Here is an 18,232-nt window from a genome sequence, read left to right as displayed (position 1 = left end):
ATAATTATTTTATGGCATTAGATGCCTACCATTATACAGACCATTTCACTTTATGATGTTAAAAATATGACAACCAATAATGTTTAGAATATCATTAAAAATTAACGATTTAGTGTAACAGATATCTAAGAATGTCAATCTTTCAAATTTATTTAAATGTTATCTACGATAACACATTCAATTAATAAATCTGATTTTTTGCTACATGTTTGTAACATACTGTTGCGTTTATAAATTACACTGAAACTTCTGTTTTTTGTTGTCGTTGTTGTTGTTGCCTGTTTTAATTGTTTGTTTGGTTGTTTCTTAATTTTTTGTGTCTGTAGAACTGGGACACAATGGTATGTCAATGTGTAGAAGCGTAGAATAAGCTTAACATTAAACTATTCAGTGAAATAAATACACAATTTTGAATGTCGAACTTTGTTAATTCAGATTACTTTGAAATGGTTTACAGCAATAACGAGAATAAATCTATCAATACCATCAAGGGATTTCATAGTTCATACTGTTGTAAACACGGAAATAATTTAGGCACAGCTGTCCGCGTGAGAAAAAGTTATGAATATTTTATATGAGTCATCAGAAAGTCAAGAACCATCATGACTCGCATCTTGCCATGTCCGTGGACTTATAATAGCCGAGATGTTCCGATTGGTACCATCATGACACGAAGACTTCAAACGCAAACGCTGAATATTTAATAAGGAGAAAAGACATTTGGTTGATAATAGAAAGCGTTCATTCATACTTTATAAAATAAGTTGTGACATATTTGTTTCAGTCTTTGTTGTCGCAGTTACTTTTTTACACGCTTTGTTGCCCACATCAGAATTATATGACCGAAACCTACAGTTTCAGTTAACCTTTTTCACCCTTTGTTGCCCACCTTTAAATTATATGGGTGATACCTATAGTTACAGTTAACTTTTTTTGCTTGCATTGTTGTCCACCTCTGAATTATATGGCCGATGCTTATTGTTTCAGTTAATTTTTTTAAGCTTTTTTGCCACATTTGGATTAAATGGCCGATAGCGTAACGCATTGTTGGCAACAGTCTAATGTTTTGGGGTTTTGTTTTTAAAATTTTATATCATATAGTCCAGTAAACGATTTCGACATTTGAATCGTTTCTAAATTCAATTTATCTGTTCGAGCAATGTTTGAAAGATCTCGAATTTTAACCAATTGATAATCGAGCATTAGGAATTCTACGTGCATCAATTTGCATGTATATAAACATGTTTAAATAATTTAGCACTAAGAAGGGTATTACAATTGTTTCTGGTTTAAATTCGAAATTGTTTTTGGTTTGTGCAAAACTGCGCGTGTAGAACCGGTGATCGCGCAACGGCAGTGTTTTTTTCTTTAAATTGTTACGAATCATAAATGTTCTTAAAAATACTAGTTACTGGAACTTTGATGCTTCCTTAGGTTTACAGCGAAGAACATTTTGGAAAAATAGACATTGTACAAAATAGCTGGAAAAAATATGTATAAAGAATATATATATATGAAATACTAAATTACATAATATCAGACGAAAATGACAGATTTTCAAGTCGTTCATTATTATCAACATCTTTATGAGTACCTTTAATTTAAACTTAGTTGTTGCCTCTACCTTTAATGCGGCGGTAATATGTATGTAATATAATGTAAGTAAGTAAGTAAGTAAGTAAGTAAGTAAGTAAGTAAGTAAGTAAGTAAGTAAGTAAATATTTTATTAATGTGTCATATGTAAACATACAAGCAATGAACAAACAAGACATGTATAAACAATAGTATACACCCGGCCCAATGGGCCTATAAGACACAAACAACATGAAGACAATAAATCTGAAAACACGTGAACAACATAAAAGGTATGTTTAGATAAAAAAAAGAAAAAGAAAAAGCAGAAAGATCTTATTTATCTTCTAGCTCAAAAGAAATACTAATTTATTCTAAATAGTTTAACCACAAGAAAGTACTGTATAAGAAATTCAATGTTGTCCGTAAATATATTTGACAAATAAGAATCGAATGCCCAAAATTTACAAGTTACATTCAAGATTTGTTATCATTTGAATACGTTGAATTATTATGACAGATTTTTCATAAAATATATGTATCACCTGTTTATAGAACCTTTCACTATGGTTTATCTCAATATCTTAGTATGATTGTAACATCATGTACAAATTAAACACGTTTATTGAAAAGTTCTGAATATGTTAACGTGGTATGATTTTAAGTTCCGAGTACTTAACTTTAAACAATACTAAAACGAAAACGAAAATTTAACATTATTCAAAGTTCATTGATGGCTTAGCTTAAACTGTAATCTAAAGATAACTGACCACGTCCCTTTAATGCATTATATCTTATAATTCATAAAAATCATGCTATACTATTTCTAAGTCGATAATAACTCTAACATACAGTTACTGTGATAAATAAGGGATTATCAAAGATTATAGAAAAACCGTTACGACTGTTCAAACCTTAATGTATATCAATAAAATATGATAATAAAGTTCAGATTACAATGTCATAAAATGTCCTAATACAGTCCAAAAAATAGTAAATATTTAAATGAATAAGTAATCACAGTTTCAGTGTCTATGAAATAAATAGCCTCATATATGCCGATACTAAGAATCTAGCTAGTTTTCTAGGGTGATTCTGAACAATATGTACAAATTTGTCACTGTCTGTAAATTGGGTTAATTGATCATTTGAAAAAAAATAAATGGTTGAGTCTTATATCATGGTACAAGCTACATTTTAAAACGAAATGCATTTCATCCTCAATAGATCCTGAATCACATAATGTACATAGCCTCTGTTCTGGTAATTCACCGACATATCTTCCTGTTAATGTATTCAGTTTATCTTCCGCGGATGTTAACACGGCGTGTTATGCTTACTAATTATAGAAGTGGGTAATTAACAAGGATTTTACGCATATTCATATAGTAAGTTATATTTTATAGATATATATAAAAATATTTTTATTTTTTGTTGAGGAATTGTTATTTATATGCACATCGGCTTACCAGCTAATTAAGAAGATAATGCATTTAGTTATATGTATGTATAATCGCCGTCTAATAACTGCGTTTTCATGCTAATAAGCGTTTACACTAATTAATAATTACAGTTACAGTCAATCAAAATATTAAGGTCGACCTATAACTCGCTGTATATATAATTAAATATTTATAGGTCGTTTACCACAGTTTATTCCGGCTGTTCGCATCTTCAACATATTCAATACTGTACTGAATGTTTCTTTTCCACTGCTGAAACATTGGATTTTCGATCACATAGCTAGATGTATAATTATCCATTTTCATTTTCTCCGATACTTCTATTCACTCCTACCGCTCTTAGACGAAACATTTTTGTATTGCCCCAGCTTGTAAGAAATGTTAGCTAGTGTAGTTTAACAAATGGTGCATTCCTGGGATATATAAATATAAATAGTTAGGCAAGTAAGTGTTATAAGAACGTATATATTTTTTAATTCTTATTATTCTATTTTAATTATTATTACAGTTGTTACATACGAATCATATTTTGTCAGTGTAATAGTTTGGTTCAATTTATAAAGTGGCTTGGAGTGTGGATGTAGTGATCAAAATACCGGAATATTGCTGGTATTCCTGAAAACAGACTTTCTGTGGTGGGACAAAAGTTAATATTTAGAAAATGGGTGACCTTTGATGGAAATAGGAAGCGCGGGGGAAGGACAAACTTCGAGAAAATAAAAAGAAACTACGACGTCAATACAAAATGACAGTGTGCATTTTTAGCGTGCAAATTAAGATTTTAAAAAGGCAGGGAAGGAACACACGGCGTTTGCAGTTTGGGGTGAAATCACAACGCGAATACTCCAGTGTCGTGGATTATTTCATTAGGATGAATTTAATTGTAAAAAAATAACACCCGCTTGGATATAGTATAATTTTACATATCTCACGTATATCCTAACAAAATGAGTTGAGACAAATGACTGTAAACTGAAAGAAAAATATGTTAAAAAGTTATAAAATCCTCAAATGTTCGTGTTTAAACTGGAGCAAATGAAAGGTAGTTTGTTTACATGACAAATGTAATGTACATTTTATAGCATTTTTATGTCATCTCAAATAAAGAAAATTAATGGGTTTTATCAAAACCTTAAAAACACAGTTTCTGCAAAGATGATGTACCATAAACTTTTCCCTTGTCACACCTTTTTTTGAACTCCATGGCGGTTTAGGGAGGGGGCGGGCATATAGACACCACATGTCTGTCCGTCTGTTCGAGCAAACACCCTTAAAGAAGAAAGCCACATAAACGGACAGTTAAAGTGGTTATTGTCACTGTTTTGGTGATGTGGAAAGAATGACTCATAAAGAGCAAAGAAAAAAGCCTATAAACCCAAAATGTCACATTTTTGGTGCTAAAAATAATTTTTTACGGTCTTGCGTATACAACCTTTCTTTCTTGACTGATATATTCCATGTATAGTTGGTAAATATCTTGGGTGGTTTCTAACTTTGGGTTTAGTTAGGGGGCTATACTGGGTTCAAAAGGTAAATGTTACTGGTACTAAAATCTTAACACCCTACGTTCATTGACCACTGTGCATGTGCATTAAAATACATGTACATTGACAAATTTGCAGTAATTACGGAAAATATCCATTGCCTTTAGCAATATTTTTGGTTTATTTCTTTATGTGAAAGATAAACTGACAATCAGACAGACAGATAGGCAGACCGATGGACGGGCACACAAGACAGACGACTATTTAAAAAACTAACATAAACATAAACCTAATAGTAATGATTCTGCTTCTATTTGATAATTTGATAAGAAGCCATTGATCGCCCGTTATGTGTTTGTATAATGTCTTTAGTAAGTCAAATGGGGTCCCTGCCAAATTTGTTCAGAGAAATTCATATTTATTGACAGAGAGTCGCGTTGGTACTGGCACTTTTTTCTCTCGAGTTTTCTGCCCGGAATTGAGCTTCGTCGCAAACAACGAAACGTGTGTGAAATATATTTTTTTACATTACTGTATAGCTAACTTAGTTGCGATCGATTATTGGTCGGAGGAATTATTTGACACGTGCGGTGAAGTTGGAGAGTTTTCTGTCAAACATAAGTATTGTGTCAGAACGTGGTGAAACATCTTAAAATAGCCGAGAGATGTGCATTAGAAATGAAATTTGACTTTGAAAGCCCCAATGAGTTATGTTGTTAAATAATTCAAAATAACTACTTTGTATCGCGGTGTAATCGCGTGATGCATGACTTTCACGAGACTTGATAATCGTGAAAGAAAACACAGAAAAAAAACAACATTACATTATGCCTTACTAAGATCTTGTTCAAAACATGATGAATATTGCATAGCACAAGTTTATCTATGAATCGTATTCTAACAATACTAGATTTAACATGCATGTATTAAAGCTGCATGTCTCCAGATGAGCCAAAATATTTCGAGAAAGTCAAAGCTGAAAGAAATGTATTAACATTTTAAGAAAAGTAAAAATAGTCAAAATTCAACTAATAATTCACATGTTGTGGGCTATTAATGACTGATTTACAGTAATTATCACCATATTTTTACTGCGTGACTAACGTGGTGCATGGGTGGTATATTTTGAAAATTTTGACCTCTTTTTGGTAAATAACGTGGATTGTAATATGTAAATTATTTTCTTTGTTCACTTTACAATATTTTATTTTAAATATAGTTTCAAAAACTTTCATGAAATATAGCTGTAGGTTTGTAACGAGAACATATAAAACAAATTAAAGGAATCTTGCCGAAGTATTTTGACATGACGGGACTGGATATACTTTTTCGAGATTAATGTTCAAATAAGTTTCGTTAAACATGATTTTTATATATTTCAGAGGGGGAAGCAGTCTGCGAATATGCTGAAATATTTCCTCCCAAGACGTATCAAGCGAATTGTGTTTTTGTTACTGTACGGACTGCTTCTATTTGCTTGTATAACGTACTGGAGACTTCCGCAGCCGAATATTAACATACCAATCAAGGATTATCTCGCCAAAAACGAATGGTTACTTAAAACTAATGATAAACATTTAATAGGGACCAGAAATCAGACGTGCGTCCATCCAAATTTGCCACTTTGGAATAAAGACATTGAAAAAATTATAGAAATTTCAGTACCAGTCAAATGTTCCAGAGAGACAGACTGGGTATACACCGGAAGTGGAAAGTTCTATATTTCTTTAAAAGCCGTCAAAAATCACGGAGAAATAAAATGCTCATATGAAGCAATCGTAAATGATAATGAAGAATTTAAAATTTTAGATCCTGTCTATCCAATGTTGAATGGAAGTGATCTTAAATCAGATGCATTCAAAGTTTATTGCAAAGCCTCAGATGGCAAAACATACTCTAATACGCATGCGTGTATAGCGCCACAGTCTCCGCGAATGGCCGGTGAATATTCTTCAAATTCAGAACGTTTTAATGTGTTAATTCTTGGACTGGACTCGACATCGCGGCAAATGTATATGCGCATGTTGCCAAAAACTTACAAATATTTTACGGAAGTACTGGGTGGTTCCCTGCTCGAGGGTTACAATATTGTTGGTGACGGCACAACACAAGCTTTAATGCCGCTTCTCTCGGGAAAGCGGGAAACAGAAATACCAGAAACAAGACGTGATAGGCCGGGTGCAAGTTTCGTTGACGAACATCTTGAATTTGTATGGACGCGGTACGAAAAGAAAGGATACGTAACACAATGGGCGGAGGACACTCCAGAGTCTAGCACTTTTAACCTTAGATTAGTCGGGTTTAAATCCCAACCAGTTATTCACTATCTTCGACCATTTTACTTGTCTATGGCTGATTCTGCACAATCATATATGACATCATTTCTAAATTTGTTCAAAGAAAAGAGAAAAAATTGTTTGGGCTCAAGAACAACATACCAAGTTTATCTTGACTGGATGAAAGAAGGATTGGAAACGAACAAGGGAAAGAACTTCTTTTCGTTTGGATTCATTTCATCATACAGTCATAATGATAACAGTGATTTGGTACAGATAGATGATGATAATGTAGAATTTCTTAAGTATTTACGGAATGAGAACATCTTGAAAAATACGTTCCTGGTCATGATGAGTGATCATGGTTTACGTTACGGTCAGTATCGAATGACCGAGCAGGGAAAACTGGAAGAAAGAATGCCGTATTTTGGTGTTTACATTCCGGCTAAATTCCGGGCAAAATATCCTGACAAGTACACTGCTTTCATGCAGAATTTAAATCGCCTGGTAGTGCCATCAGATATACATAAAACTCTTTTAGAATTAATTGATGAAACGCCAGAAAAGATGAACAGATCTGTTTACTCGTTGTTTTCTCCCATACCTGAAAAACGCACATGCGCAGACGCTGACATTGATCCACATTGGTGCGCATGCCTAAAAACAGAATCTGTTTCCGTTTCAAATCAAAACGTTGTAGCTGCCACAAATAAAGTCATATCTTTTATAAATGATCTCTTAAAAAATGTTTCTTCCCTTTGTCATGGATTAACATTACAAAAAGTTATGAAAGCGTCTGCGTTAGGGACTGATACAAATGTGCTCAAATTCAAAGGAAGTTCGGACCGGGACGGACGTGTAGCGGACTTTAGCGACAAGCTGAGTGCGGAATTTATTCACTACCTTATAACTTTTGAAACTGCCCCTAGTTCGGCAATATTCGAAGCTAGTGTTTTTATGAACGTGAAAACAGGGGAAATAACTGCCAAAGAAAATGAGATAAGTAGACTTAATAGCTACAATGATGCTGCAAAATGTATCCATTCTACTCATCCGTCCCTACGGCCATATTGTTATTGCCGGTGAGCTAAAAAATAGAAATACATTACATGTCGTCTGTGTGACTATTCATATGGTGTTTGATTTTGAAAATTTCAGAACCTTTCAGATGACCAGCAATCTGCTTACACGCTGAAAGCTACCACTCTTTCACACAAAACGGGTCTAAAAATATCAACATCATGACGTAACAGTTGTAATGTTTCACTTGACCTTTACGATCACAACCGTTATAGTGTAGCGAGTAGGACAGTTTGAGCCAGGTAGAACTTCCATGATTACCGCCATATGAACACATCTGCCGGTTATTACGTGCAGACTTTGATTTGAATTTTTTTAATAAAATCAACTGCAGAGAAATTAACTCAGGTGAACACTGCTGTTAAGAAATTTCGTTGTTTTTGTTTTTTTTCTTGTTTTTTTTTTCTATATTTATACATGTATATATTTATTAATTTTTGCTACATTGGAAAGTGTTTTCATTATTTATTATTATGTCACATCAATAAAAAAAAAGATGACGGAAAGATGACGGAACTTACCAAAGATATCCGATTGAGAAACAAACTCCACCGTGGTCTATAAAAGCCTAAAATATGTAATTTGAATTTCTGACACAGATCAGCTGGGACACTAAAAAGAACGATATGCACAAAATAATAAACAAATATATCCTGAAATAAACAGAAAATCGTAATTTTGTGCTCTTTTAGCCCGATTTTGGTGAAAACGTTGCAACGCTTTTCATTTTCGGATCATTTTCCACGATAAGATTAACTATTCTGAGAAGAAAAAAAACGCTTTATACATGTGAATACATCTAATTGCTTTAGATCTACATGGAAAGGAACGTTAATCTCGAAAAAAAATCATTTCTAGTCCCGTCATGCCAATAGACCTCAGTGGAGTCCCTTTAACATTCTAGTTCCCGGATAAATACAGAGTGAGAAAGGGACGTTATATTTTAAAGTATAATTATGGTGAAAGAAAGGGTTTGACTGACATTTGGTAAAATCTCAAGTATATTTTGTTCATTGTACATTGACAAATTTGCAGTTTCGGAGAATATCCATTGCCTTTAGCAATATTTTTGGTTTATTTCTTTAATGTGAAAGAATCTAAACTGACAAATCAGACAGACAGATAGGCAGACCGATGGACGGGCAGGCACACAGAGAGACGACTATTTAAACAAACAGGCATTTTGTTTGATACCATTATCTGCATGTTTAAAATTCCAAGCTTATACACAGTATTACAAAAATTGCTTTTTTTCTTTCTTCTGCGTCCATCCAAATTTGCCAATGTTTTATATTTCTTTAAAAATCGTCAAAAATCATGGAGAAATAAAATGCTCATATGAAGCAATCGTAAATGATAATGAAGAATTTAAAATTTTAGATCCTGTCTATCCAATGTTGAATGGAAGTGATCTTAAATCAGACGCTTTCAAATTTAATTTAACATTACAAAAAATTATGAAAGCGTCTGCGTTAGGGACTGATACAAATGTGCTCAAATTCAAAGGAAGTTCGGACCGGGACGGACGTGTAGCTGACTTTAGCGACAATCTGAGTGCGGATTTTATTCACTACCTTATAACTTTTGAAACTGCCCCTAGTTCAGCAATATTCGAAGCTAGTATTTTTATGAACGTGAAAACAGGGGAGATAACTGCCAAAGAAAATGAGATAAGCAGACTTAATAGCTACAATTATGCTGCAAAATGTATCCATTCTACTCATCCGTCCCTACGGCCATATTGTTATTGCCGGTGATCTAAAAAAAATGAGAGGTACATTACATGTCGTCTGGGTGACTATTCAGATGTTGTTTGATTTATAAAATTTCAGAACCTTTCAGAACACCAGCAATCTGCTTACACGCGGAAAGCTACCACTCTCCCACACAGAACGGGTCTAAAAACATCAACCTATTTGATTACAGTTTACAACTAGAACTGCCGCTATCATGGCGTGAATACCCCCGCATACCACTTTGTCAGAATCAACAGTGGCCATTTAGAGCTCAAGGACAACCTCCCTGCCAAATCTGAGGTTACTAAGCCAGTGCATTGCTAAGTTATGTATTCTACATGCTTCAAATGTAAAAAATGTCAAAATCAATACATTGCGGACAGGACATTCCTTAGCAATTGAGAAGAAAAGCTTTTTTTGTCAAGGTCCCTGTGACCTTGACCTTTGACAAGTGACCTCAAAATCAATAGGGGTCACCTTATAGTCATGATCAACATCCATGCCAAATATGAAGACTGTGGGTCAAAGGAATCTTAAGTAAATGGGTGGACAAACTTTTTGAAGTCAAAGTCCCTATGACCTTGACCTTTGATCCAGTGACCTCAAAATCAAAAGGGGTCATCTACTAATCATGACTAACCTCCATTCCAAATATGAAGACTGTGGGTCATAGGAATCTTAAGTTATTGGGCGGACAAGCTTTTTGAAGTCAAGGCCCCTGTGACCTTGACCTTTGACCTGGTGACCTCAAAATCAATAGGGGTCATCTACTAATCACGACTTACCTCCATGCCAAATATGAAGACTGTGGGTCAAAGGAATCTTAAGTTATTGGGCGGACAAGCTTTTTGAAGTCAAGGCCCCTGTGACCTTGACCTTTGACCTGGTGACCTCAAAATCAATAGGGGTCATCTACTAATCACGACTTACCTCCATGCCAAATATGAAGACTGTGGGTCAAAGGAATCTTAAGTTATTGGGCGGACAAGCTTTTTGAAGTCAAGGCCCCTGTGACCTTGACCTTTGACCTGGTGACCTAAAAATCAATAGGGGTCATCTACTAATCATGACTAACCTCCATGCCAAATATGACGACTGTAGGTCAAAGGAATCTTAAGTTATTGGGCGGACAAGCTTTTTGAAGTCAAGGCCCCTGTGACCTTGACCTTTGACCTAGTGACCTCAAAATCAATAGGGGTCATCTACTAATCATGACTAACCTCCATGCCAAATATGAAGACTAAGGGTCAAAGGAATCTTAAGTTATTGGGCGGACAAGAAAAAACCGACGGACGGCCGGACGGCCAGACGGCCGAACGGACGGACGGACGAACAAGCTGATTCCAGTATACCCCCCTTACAACTTTGTTGTGCGGGGGTATAAATATGCATATAAGTAAAATTTGCAGTTTCAATGAGATTACTGAGGGACAACAGTTGTTATGTTTCACTTGACCATTATTATCACACCCGTTACCATGTAGCGAGTAGGACAGCTTGATGCAGATAGAACTTACTATATTAAAAACGTCAGTTTTATAGCGGATTACCAAGATATGTTCTTTTTTGTCATTTTTTATGATAATCGAAAGAAGGATAAAAAATACCAAGCGCACAATTATTCTACCCGCAACCAACAAATCAACTTGCAACCACTTAATGGGTGTGTTTATAATCACAAAATAAAACGTTGCAACGGTTTAAAATAAGAGAAAGATAAACATTGCAAATACTTAACGTAGATGTTTTTCGTGGGTACAGACATGTATTAATCATCTAGTTCCTTATAAATGTACGAGCATGTAGTGAAATTTTATCTTTTGATGACATTTTATTTCAAAAACGCCCAAATTATAATGTGTGGGAGAGCAGCTTTAAAAAGTCAGTGTTTGGTCCATTTCTGCTTCATGCCATCAAACGTTCATGAATAAACCATACCTGTTATTGGACCGTGAAATTAATGCGCCAGAAACGGCAGACTTAATACAAGAGGATCGATGGTATAAATATTTAATGTTTAACGACAGGAATAAATGCTGCATTATACCTGCATTGTATCGATTCGTTGCAGCAACTATCACGGCTTCCATATTGCACGATGCACCGGTTTCTAAGTGCAGACTTTGATTTGAAAATTTTTAATCAAATCAACTGAAGAGAAATTAACTCAGGTGAACACTGCTGTGAAGAAATTTCGTTGCTTTTTTCTTGTTTTTTTTTCTATATATATACATGTATATATTTATTAATCTTTGCTATATTGGAAAGTGTTTTCATAATTTATAATTATGTCACATCATGAAAAATGATGACGGAAATTACCGAAGATATACGTTAGGTAAAAATAAACTCAACCGAGGTCCAAAAGCCTAAAAATAAATAATTTAAATTTCTTAGATAGATTAGCTGGGACACTTAAAACAGAACGATATGCAAAATAATAATAAAGAAATATATACTGAAATAAACAGAAAATCGTATTTTGTGCTATTTTAGCCCGATTTGAGTGAAAAGCGTTGCAACGCTTTTCAATTTCGGATCATTTTTGACGATTCTGGGAAAAAAATGGAATAAGAGAACACATCTTATTGCTTTAGATCTACATGGAAAGGAACGTTAATCTCGAAAACTCACTCAAAAGTCATTTGAACCACGCCATGACAAAACCAACATAGTGCGTTTGCGACAAGCATAGATCCAGACCAGCCTTCGCATCCGCACAGTCTGAACAGGATCCATGACGTTTGATATCAGTTTCTCTACTTGTAATACGGTTTGTAAGCGAACAGCATAGATCATGATCAAATGCTGCTATTTTAAGTAGGGTTTTGATATTTTGGCAATGATTTCGTGCATAAGTTATTCGCTCTTAAGGATGTTAAAGTTTTTTTCAATAAATAACAGACTTTAATTTTATCATTTTTTCTCAACATTTCGGTTATAAGTATAATACATGTAATAAACAAGCTTATATATCTCTTTCTTACAAGTATTTTGAAAGTATTGAAAGTATTCATGTTTGATATTCAAACAGTGTGTGACCTACAGCCAGCAGTTAGATATATCATAGAGCTGAGATACATGTGTCAACCCCACTGGAACCCAGCACAATGTTGGGATAGTGACAAAAAAAAGCAATTATTAAAAGTCTTGTTTAACGAATCGTGCTTTATATGTATATATATATATATATATATATATATATATATATATATATATATATATATATATATATATATATATACATACATGTATAATAAGTATTGTGAATAAGGTGCGATATTTTTAAAATTGCTTTTTACACCATCCTAATATTGTGCCGGGTCACTATGGTTATAGCAATACACGTGTCTCTATTTTGGAGTATTGTTTTAGAATAAAAATACATTAAAGGCCCTTCACGCCTCAGAAATGGGTTTTACTTTTATTTCTTAAAAAATGTATTTTTGGTGTACTGATAGTTTCCATTTTGTTACTCATTTGCAAATTACCTAAATATTTTTGTTTCATCTGTTGTTTTTTGGCAGTTGGTACAGTTATGGATTTATTTTTTTGAAGGGAAGCAAAAATTATCTTTTTACGTTTTTTTGTAGTTTGTTAAAAAGTTTTTACTTTTATCGCTTTTTTTCTTCAGAAACCAACTATAAATTTCAAAAACCCGTCTTTTAAACGCTATTAATTCACATTTGTCCTTTGTAAAGAAGTAAAATTTCTTAGATTCTGAGGGATAATGTACTTTTAAAAACTGTGTACATGGTTACCCAATAATCAGTGCTGGGTACAAACCAATGTATGGTTATTTTACGAAATCCATGTTTTTATACAATTTGTACATTTATATGTGTTGCTTTTTATTTTACTTTAACATTGTTAAATTATTATTATTAAACCAGCCATTAACTATAAATGAGTTCTTATTAAATCAAGGCATAAAATGTGAAATACATGCATAACGATATTCAAGGTTCAGTGGGTTAACACATCTCCTTCCCTTACTCGCAAGATATGATACAAATTCAATTTAGTCAGCTCGCAATGAACCATACAGTGACCGGAAGTATCAGGTACTTGTGCTCGCAATAAACCAAACAGTACACGGAAGTAACAGGTTCTTGTGCTCGCAATAAATCTAACAGTCACCGGAAGTAACAGGTATTTGTGCTCGCAATAAATCTAACAGTCACCGGAAGTAACAGGTACTTGTGCTCGCAATAAATCAAACAGTCACCGGAGGTAACAGGTACTTGTGCTCACAATAAACTATTCAGTGACCGGAGTAAAAGGTACTTGTGCTCACAATAACAGTGACCGGAAGTAACAGGTACTTGTGATCGCAATAAACTATAGTCACTGGAAGTAACAGTTACATGTGCTCGCAATAAACTTTACACACTGAATTTTAAAAACTTTATAAAAATGATTCAGTGATTCAGTTTACTCACATCGCATCTTTTTAGAAATGTTTAATGGCTCTAACAGTGTACTTCAAGCAGGGTCCGGGCTCGAGTCTCACTCAGGCTGCACATTTTTCTCACCATGTAACATAATACATTTGTACTATTTTAAGCTCGCCAGAACTGAGCTATAAGTATCAGGCGTATGTGGTCATGCGTCAACATTCATCTGCTTCTCTAAAACTTTTACTTCAAATTTGGTCTGTAGCATCCTTGTGATAGTCACACTTAAATTTGCTCATATCATTTTAATTGGGCCCTTTTAGGGGTCAACAGAGTTAAAAAAGAAAAAGCTTTAAACATCTTCTTCTTCTGAACTAATCGATGGGTGATCACCAAACTTTGTATGTAGTATTCTCAGGTATTTATCACATTTGCTCATATTAATTTGATTGGCCCCTTTTAGCTAACAATAGAAAAATATTTAAACATCTTCTTCTACTGAATTAATTGATAGATGATCACCAAACTTTGTCAGTAGCATTCTTAGGTAGTCTTTTGTCAAATTTTCTCATATTAATTTGAGTGACCCCTTTTAGGGGCCGCTTAAGCTAAAAATAGAAAAAAAACTTTTAAACATCTTCTTCTACTGAACTAATTGATGGATGATCACCAAACTTTGTCTGTAGCATTCTTAGGTAGATTTTTTAAATCTAATTTGCTCATATTAATTAGAGTGGCCCCTTAATGGGGCCTCTAGAGCTAAGAAATAGAAAGAAACTTTAAACAGCTTCTATACTGAACTAATTGATTGTTGATCACCAAACTTTGTCTGTAGCATTCTTAGGTAGTCTTTTATAAAAAGGCTCCACAATGACCTTGGGCTATTTGTGAAAGGTTCCTTTTTTACTATGAAGAGAAAAACCCAATCAGTGTCGTGACACTATATAACCAGAGCACAAGTTGAAGTTGTGCTGGATTTTGCATTTCGGCAAGTTCATTGGAAATTTATTTTTTCTAACACTGAAAAAAAATGTGTTTCTGGCGAGCGGTTCAGGGCCATCATGGCCCTTTTGTTTTATATACTGAAATATTTAAACGTACATACCACTTGATAATGTCTCATAGCTGAGAGACAAAATTGTTTTCGAGTACGCTGTACAATATATATCCCTAGAACTTTAGCCTCAATCGCATCTTCTCGGCCCTTTCCGTCAAAGTTCGGATAAGAACGTTATTACTTATGATAGCCGAGATGCTCTGATTGCTTCAGCCTGAGCTTTTCGGTGTCTGTGATTATGATGCCAAAATCAATACTTTTACAAGATACTTGACGCAAGCGTCTCAGTATATTACATACACTCGATGCAGTCGTCTGAAGGATATTGATTGATTCATTGGAGTTATATCCGTACAAAAAATACCGCAGGGAAATCATCGTTAATCTTTAAATGGAATACAAAGTATTCCGCATGACATAAACTACAGTGTCAATATGTGAATATGGATGCTAAAAAATAATATTTTCATTTTTTATCAAGTCATATGATCTTGTAGAACCTCTGTATGTAGAGTTTCCAGCCTGAACTTTGACCCTTAATTATTACAGAATTGTTTTTTACGGTCAAACTGTTGTGAAATAAAAGTAGATCGCCTGTCAAAACTTTTCTAGTAATTCAGATTAACCTTTATATACAACTTTAGTACATTAACTAATTTCTTTAAAGGCCCATTGTGAACGAGAAATGCTTTTATTTCTATTTTACAAGAGCAATACTTTTTTGTGAAATTTTATAGTTTCTCATTGACTCCTTAGCTGAACCATCTTTTTCTTGGTTTGCATTTTTTTACAATTGATGTCGAGCCTTTCACAAGATACTCAAAAGACAATAGTTTAAAAGTTTGTAGTTTTATAACCAATGTATTGATTAAATAAATGATAGTTGATATTCACTCGAGTGAACTGATAAAACGGATGATTTTGATTTAATATACATAAGCCTAATTAATTCAGCTATAAACGGTTGACCCATTTCAAAGATGGGTTCTTTTGCTACTTTAAAACCATTCCTGGAAAAAGACAATGCAAGGACAAAAATATCTCGATGTCCCTTTAACAAGCCTAATTAGTTGAACTTTTTCTATTGGGTTTTAAGTCGCAAAACACTTAAAATGTCATACGGCGACTTTTTAGCTTTACTAGTAGAGGAACCCTTACCAAAAAAAGGGCTCTCTGGTGAACATTGCGGCAAGTTTGCCGCAAACATTGCGGTGAGTTTGCGGCAAACTGCTTTCAGCAATTATTTACCATGCAAATGAGGTTTGCGCAAATTTGCCGCAACTCATGAGGTTAGCGGCAAACTTGCCGCTAACTATAGGGGGAGGTAGCTTCTGTTTGCGGCAAAATTTACCGCAAACCTCATTTTGCATGGTAAAAGTTTGCAGATTTTTCGCCAAAAGTGCGGCAAATTTGCAGCAAACTTCATTGCATAGTAATTTGCGGATGTTCGCCAGAAGCTTTTGTAACCTGCGGCAAACTTCATTTGCATATTTGCCAGTTTCAGCAAAATATGTATGGCGAATTTTTGGCCAAATTTTGGTAAAAGTTCTGGCGAACAATTTTTTCAACATTGGGGAATAATAAAAACTAGCTGATTATAAGAAAAACAAATACATATTGGTTTAACACATTTTTTCAATAGAAATAAAAGAAAATATTACAAAACATATCAGTACAATAAAATGAATTTGATAAATTTTGTAAAAATAAAGAAATTATTCCAAAAAAGCAGATAAATTTTACACAAATTTTATTAGCAACTGATTCTATACATATTTGACTTTCATAAATTTCCACTCTTTAGTTATTGATGCTATCATGAATTGTTCATATTACTTAATAATCAATTAAAACAAGAGCCGGTTGAACCGGGGTGATCTAGATACAGAAAAGTATATCTTTTGAAGTTTCAGGGTTATGTCCCAGACAAAAGTTCAAAGTGTGATAATTCCAAAATAGTTGTAAAATCCCACTTTAAATAACGACGTTTATGGCCGTACACATTTTTCTTCAAAGTCATGCTGTGACCTAGACCTTCAAGGTTATGACCCAAATGTTGCATGTGACATATCGTCTCAATATGTGTGATCATTTCGGTGAAAATAGTTGTAAAATCCCGACTTCAAATAACGAATTTATGGCCGGACACGATTTTTGCTTCAATGTCATGTTGCGACCTTGACCTTCAAGGTATTGACCCAAATGGTGTGTGCGACACATCGTCTTCAATATGGTGATCCATTTCTGTGAAATAGTTTGTAAAATCCGACATCGAAATAAACCAATTTATGGCCGCAAATTTTTTGTTTAAGGTCATGCTGTGACCTTGACCTTCAAGGTAACGACCCAAATGCGCGGCAAGACACATCGTCTCAATATGGTGATTCATTACTTTTAAATAGCTTTAAAATCCGACTTCAAAAACGAAGTTATGGCAAAAAGGGAAAAACCATTTTGGGAAAAATTTTTTGTCAAGGTCATGGTGTGACCTTGACCTTCAATGTAGCGACCAAATGTTGCGGGCGACAGGTCGTCTCAATAGTTGGAAGGCATTTCTGTGAAACCAGTTTTAAAATCCAACTTTGAAAATAACAAAGTTATGGACTGGACACGAATTCAGGTTCGTATGTACGTAAGACAGCACAGACAGGACACCCTAATGACTATATGGTCCGCGAAATTTTCGGGGAGATATAAACCAATGTTTGACAATAGCTATTATTCAGCATTGTTGCAAAGTATCTCTAAGCACCATAAATGGAAATATAATATTGTTGTAAAAGATAAAAATCAAGAAAAGTTACAGTTTGAAATCTTACTATCTGGACAAAAAGTTTCATTTTCAAACATGAACTGGCATGGATTAACATACATTACTTCGAACATCCACTTAGACAAATCACTATTAATAACAATAAAATACTAACCAATAGCGTTATGTGTTATGCAAAAACAGACTAGACCAATAATGGCTTTCAAATTGCTAAAAATTGATCTCAAAAAATATATTTTGGTCTTAAACAAACAACAATATTTCATGGACATAATACCTTCAGATTTAAACTCATATGTCATATAACCATATATGATTGTTGAGCAAAACAATCTGACAACGAACAATTATGGCTTTCAAAATTGTTAAAAATTAATCACAACAATATATTTGG

The 18,232-nt window shown here is 34.0% G+C and overlaps 1 protein-coding gene across 2 annotated transcripts; it reads left to right on the top strand.

The window, feature by feature from the left end:
- The first annotated feature begins 2,861 nt into the window (after nucleotides 1–2,861).
- On the top strand, nucleotides 2,862–8,617 carry LOC132741603 (uncharacterized). 2 transcript variants are annotated; one of them, XM_060729813.1, is made up of 2 exons: nucleotides 2,862–2,960; nucleotides 5,902–8,614. In XM_060729813.1, exon 2 carries the CDS (start codon nucleotides 5,923–5,925, stop codon nucleotides 7,879–7,881), a length of 1,959 nt encoding a protein of 652 aa, XP_060585796.1. In that variant the 5' UTR covers nucleotides 2,862–2,960; nucleotides 5,902–5,922; the 3' UTR covers nucleotides 7,882–8,614. The 2 variants fall into 2 exon arrangements, with proteins under 2 accessions (XP_060585796.1, XP_060585797.1); XM_060729814.1 differs by lacking the exon at nucleotides 2,862–2,960 and adding an exon at nucleotides 3,339–3,479 and having other exon boundaries at nucleotides 5,902–8,617.
- The last annotated feature ends 9,615 nt before the right edge of the window (nucleotides 8,618–18,232 follow it).

Source organism: Ruditapes philippinarum, unplaced genomic scaffold, assembly GCF_026571515.1.
Source record: "Ruditapes philippinarum isolate M1 unplaced genomic scaffold, ASM2657151v2 ctg1359_1_1_1_1, whole genome shotgun sequence".
NCBI classification, from domain to species: domain Eukaryota; kingdom Metazoa; phylum Mollusca; class Bivalvia; order Venerida; family Veneridae; genus Ruditapes; species Ruditapes philippinarum.
Note: the sequence above shows the minus strand (reverse complement) of the source record. Positions and strands in the feature narration are given on the sequence as shown.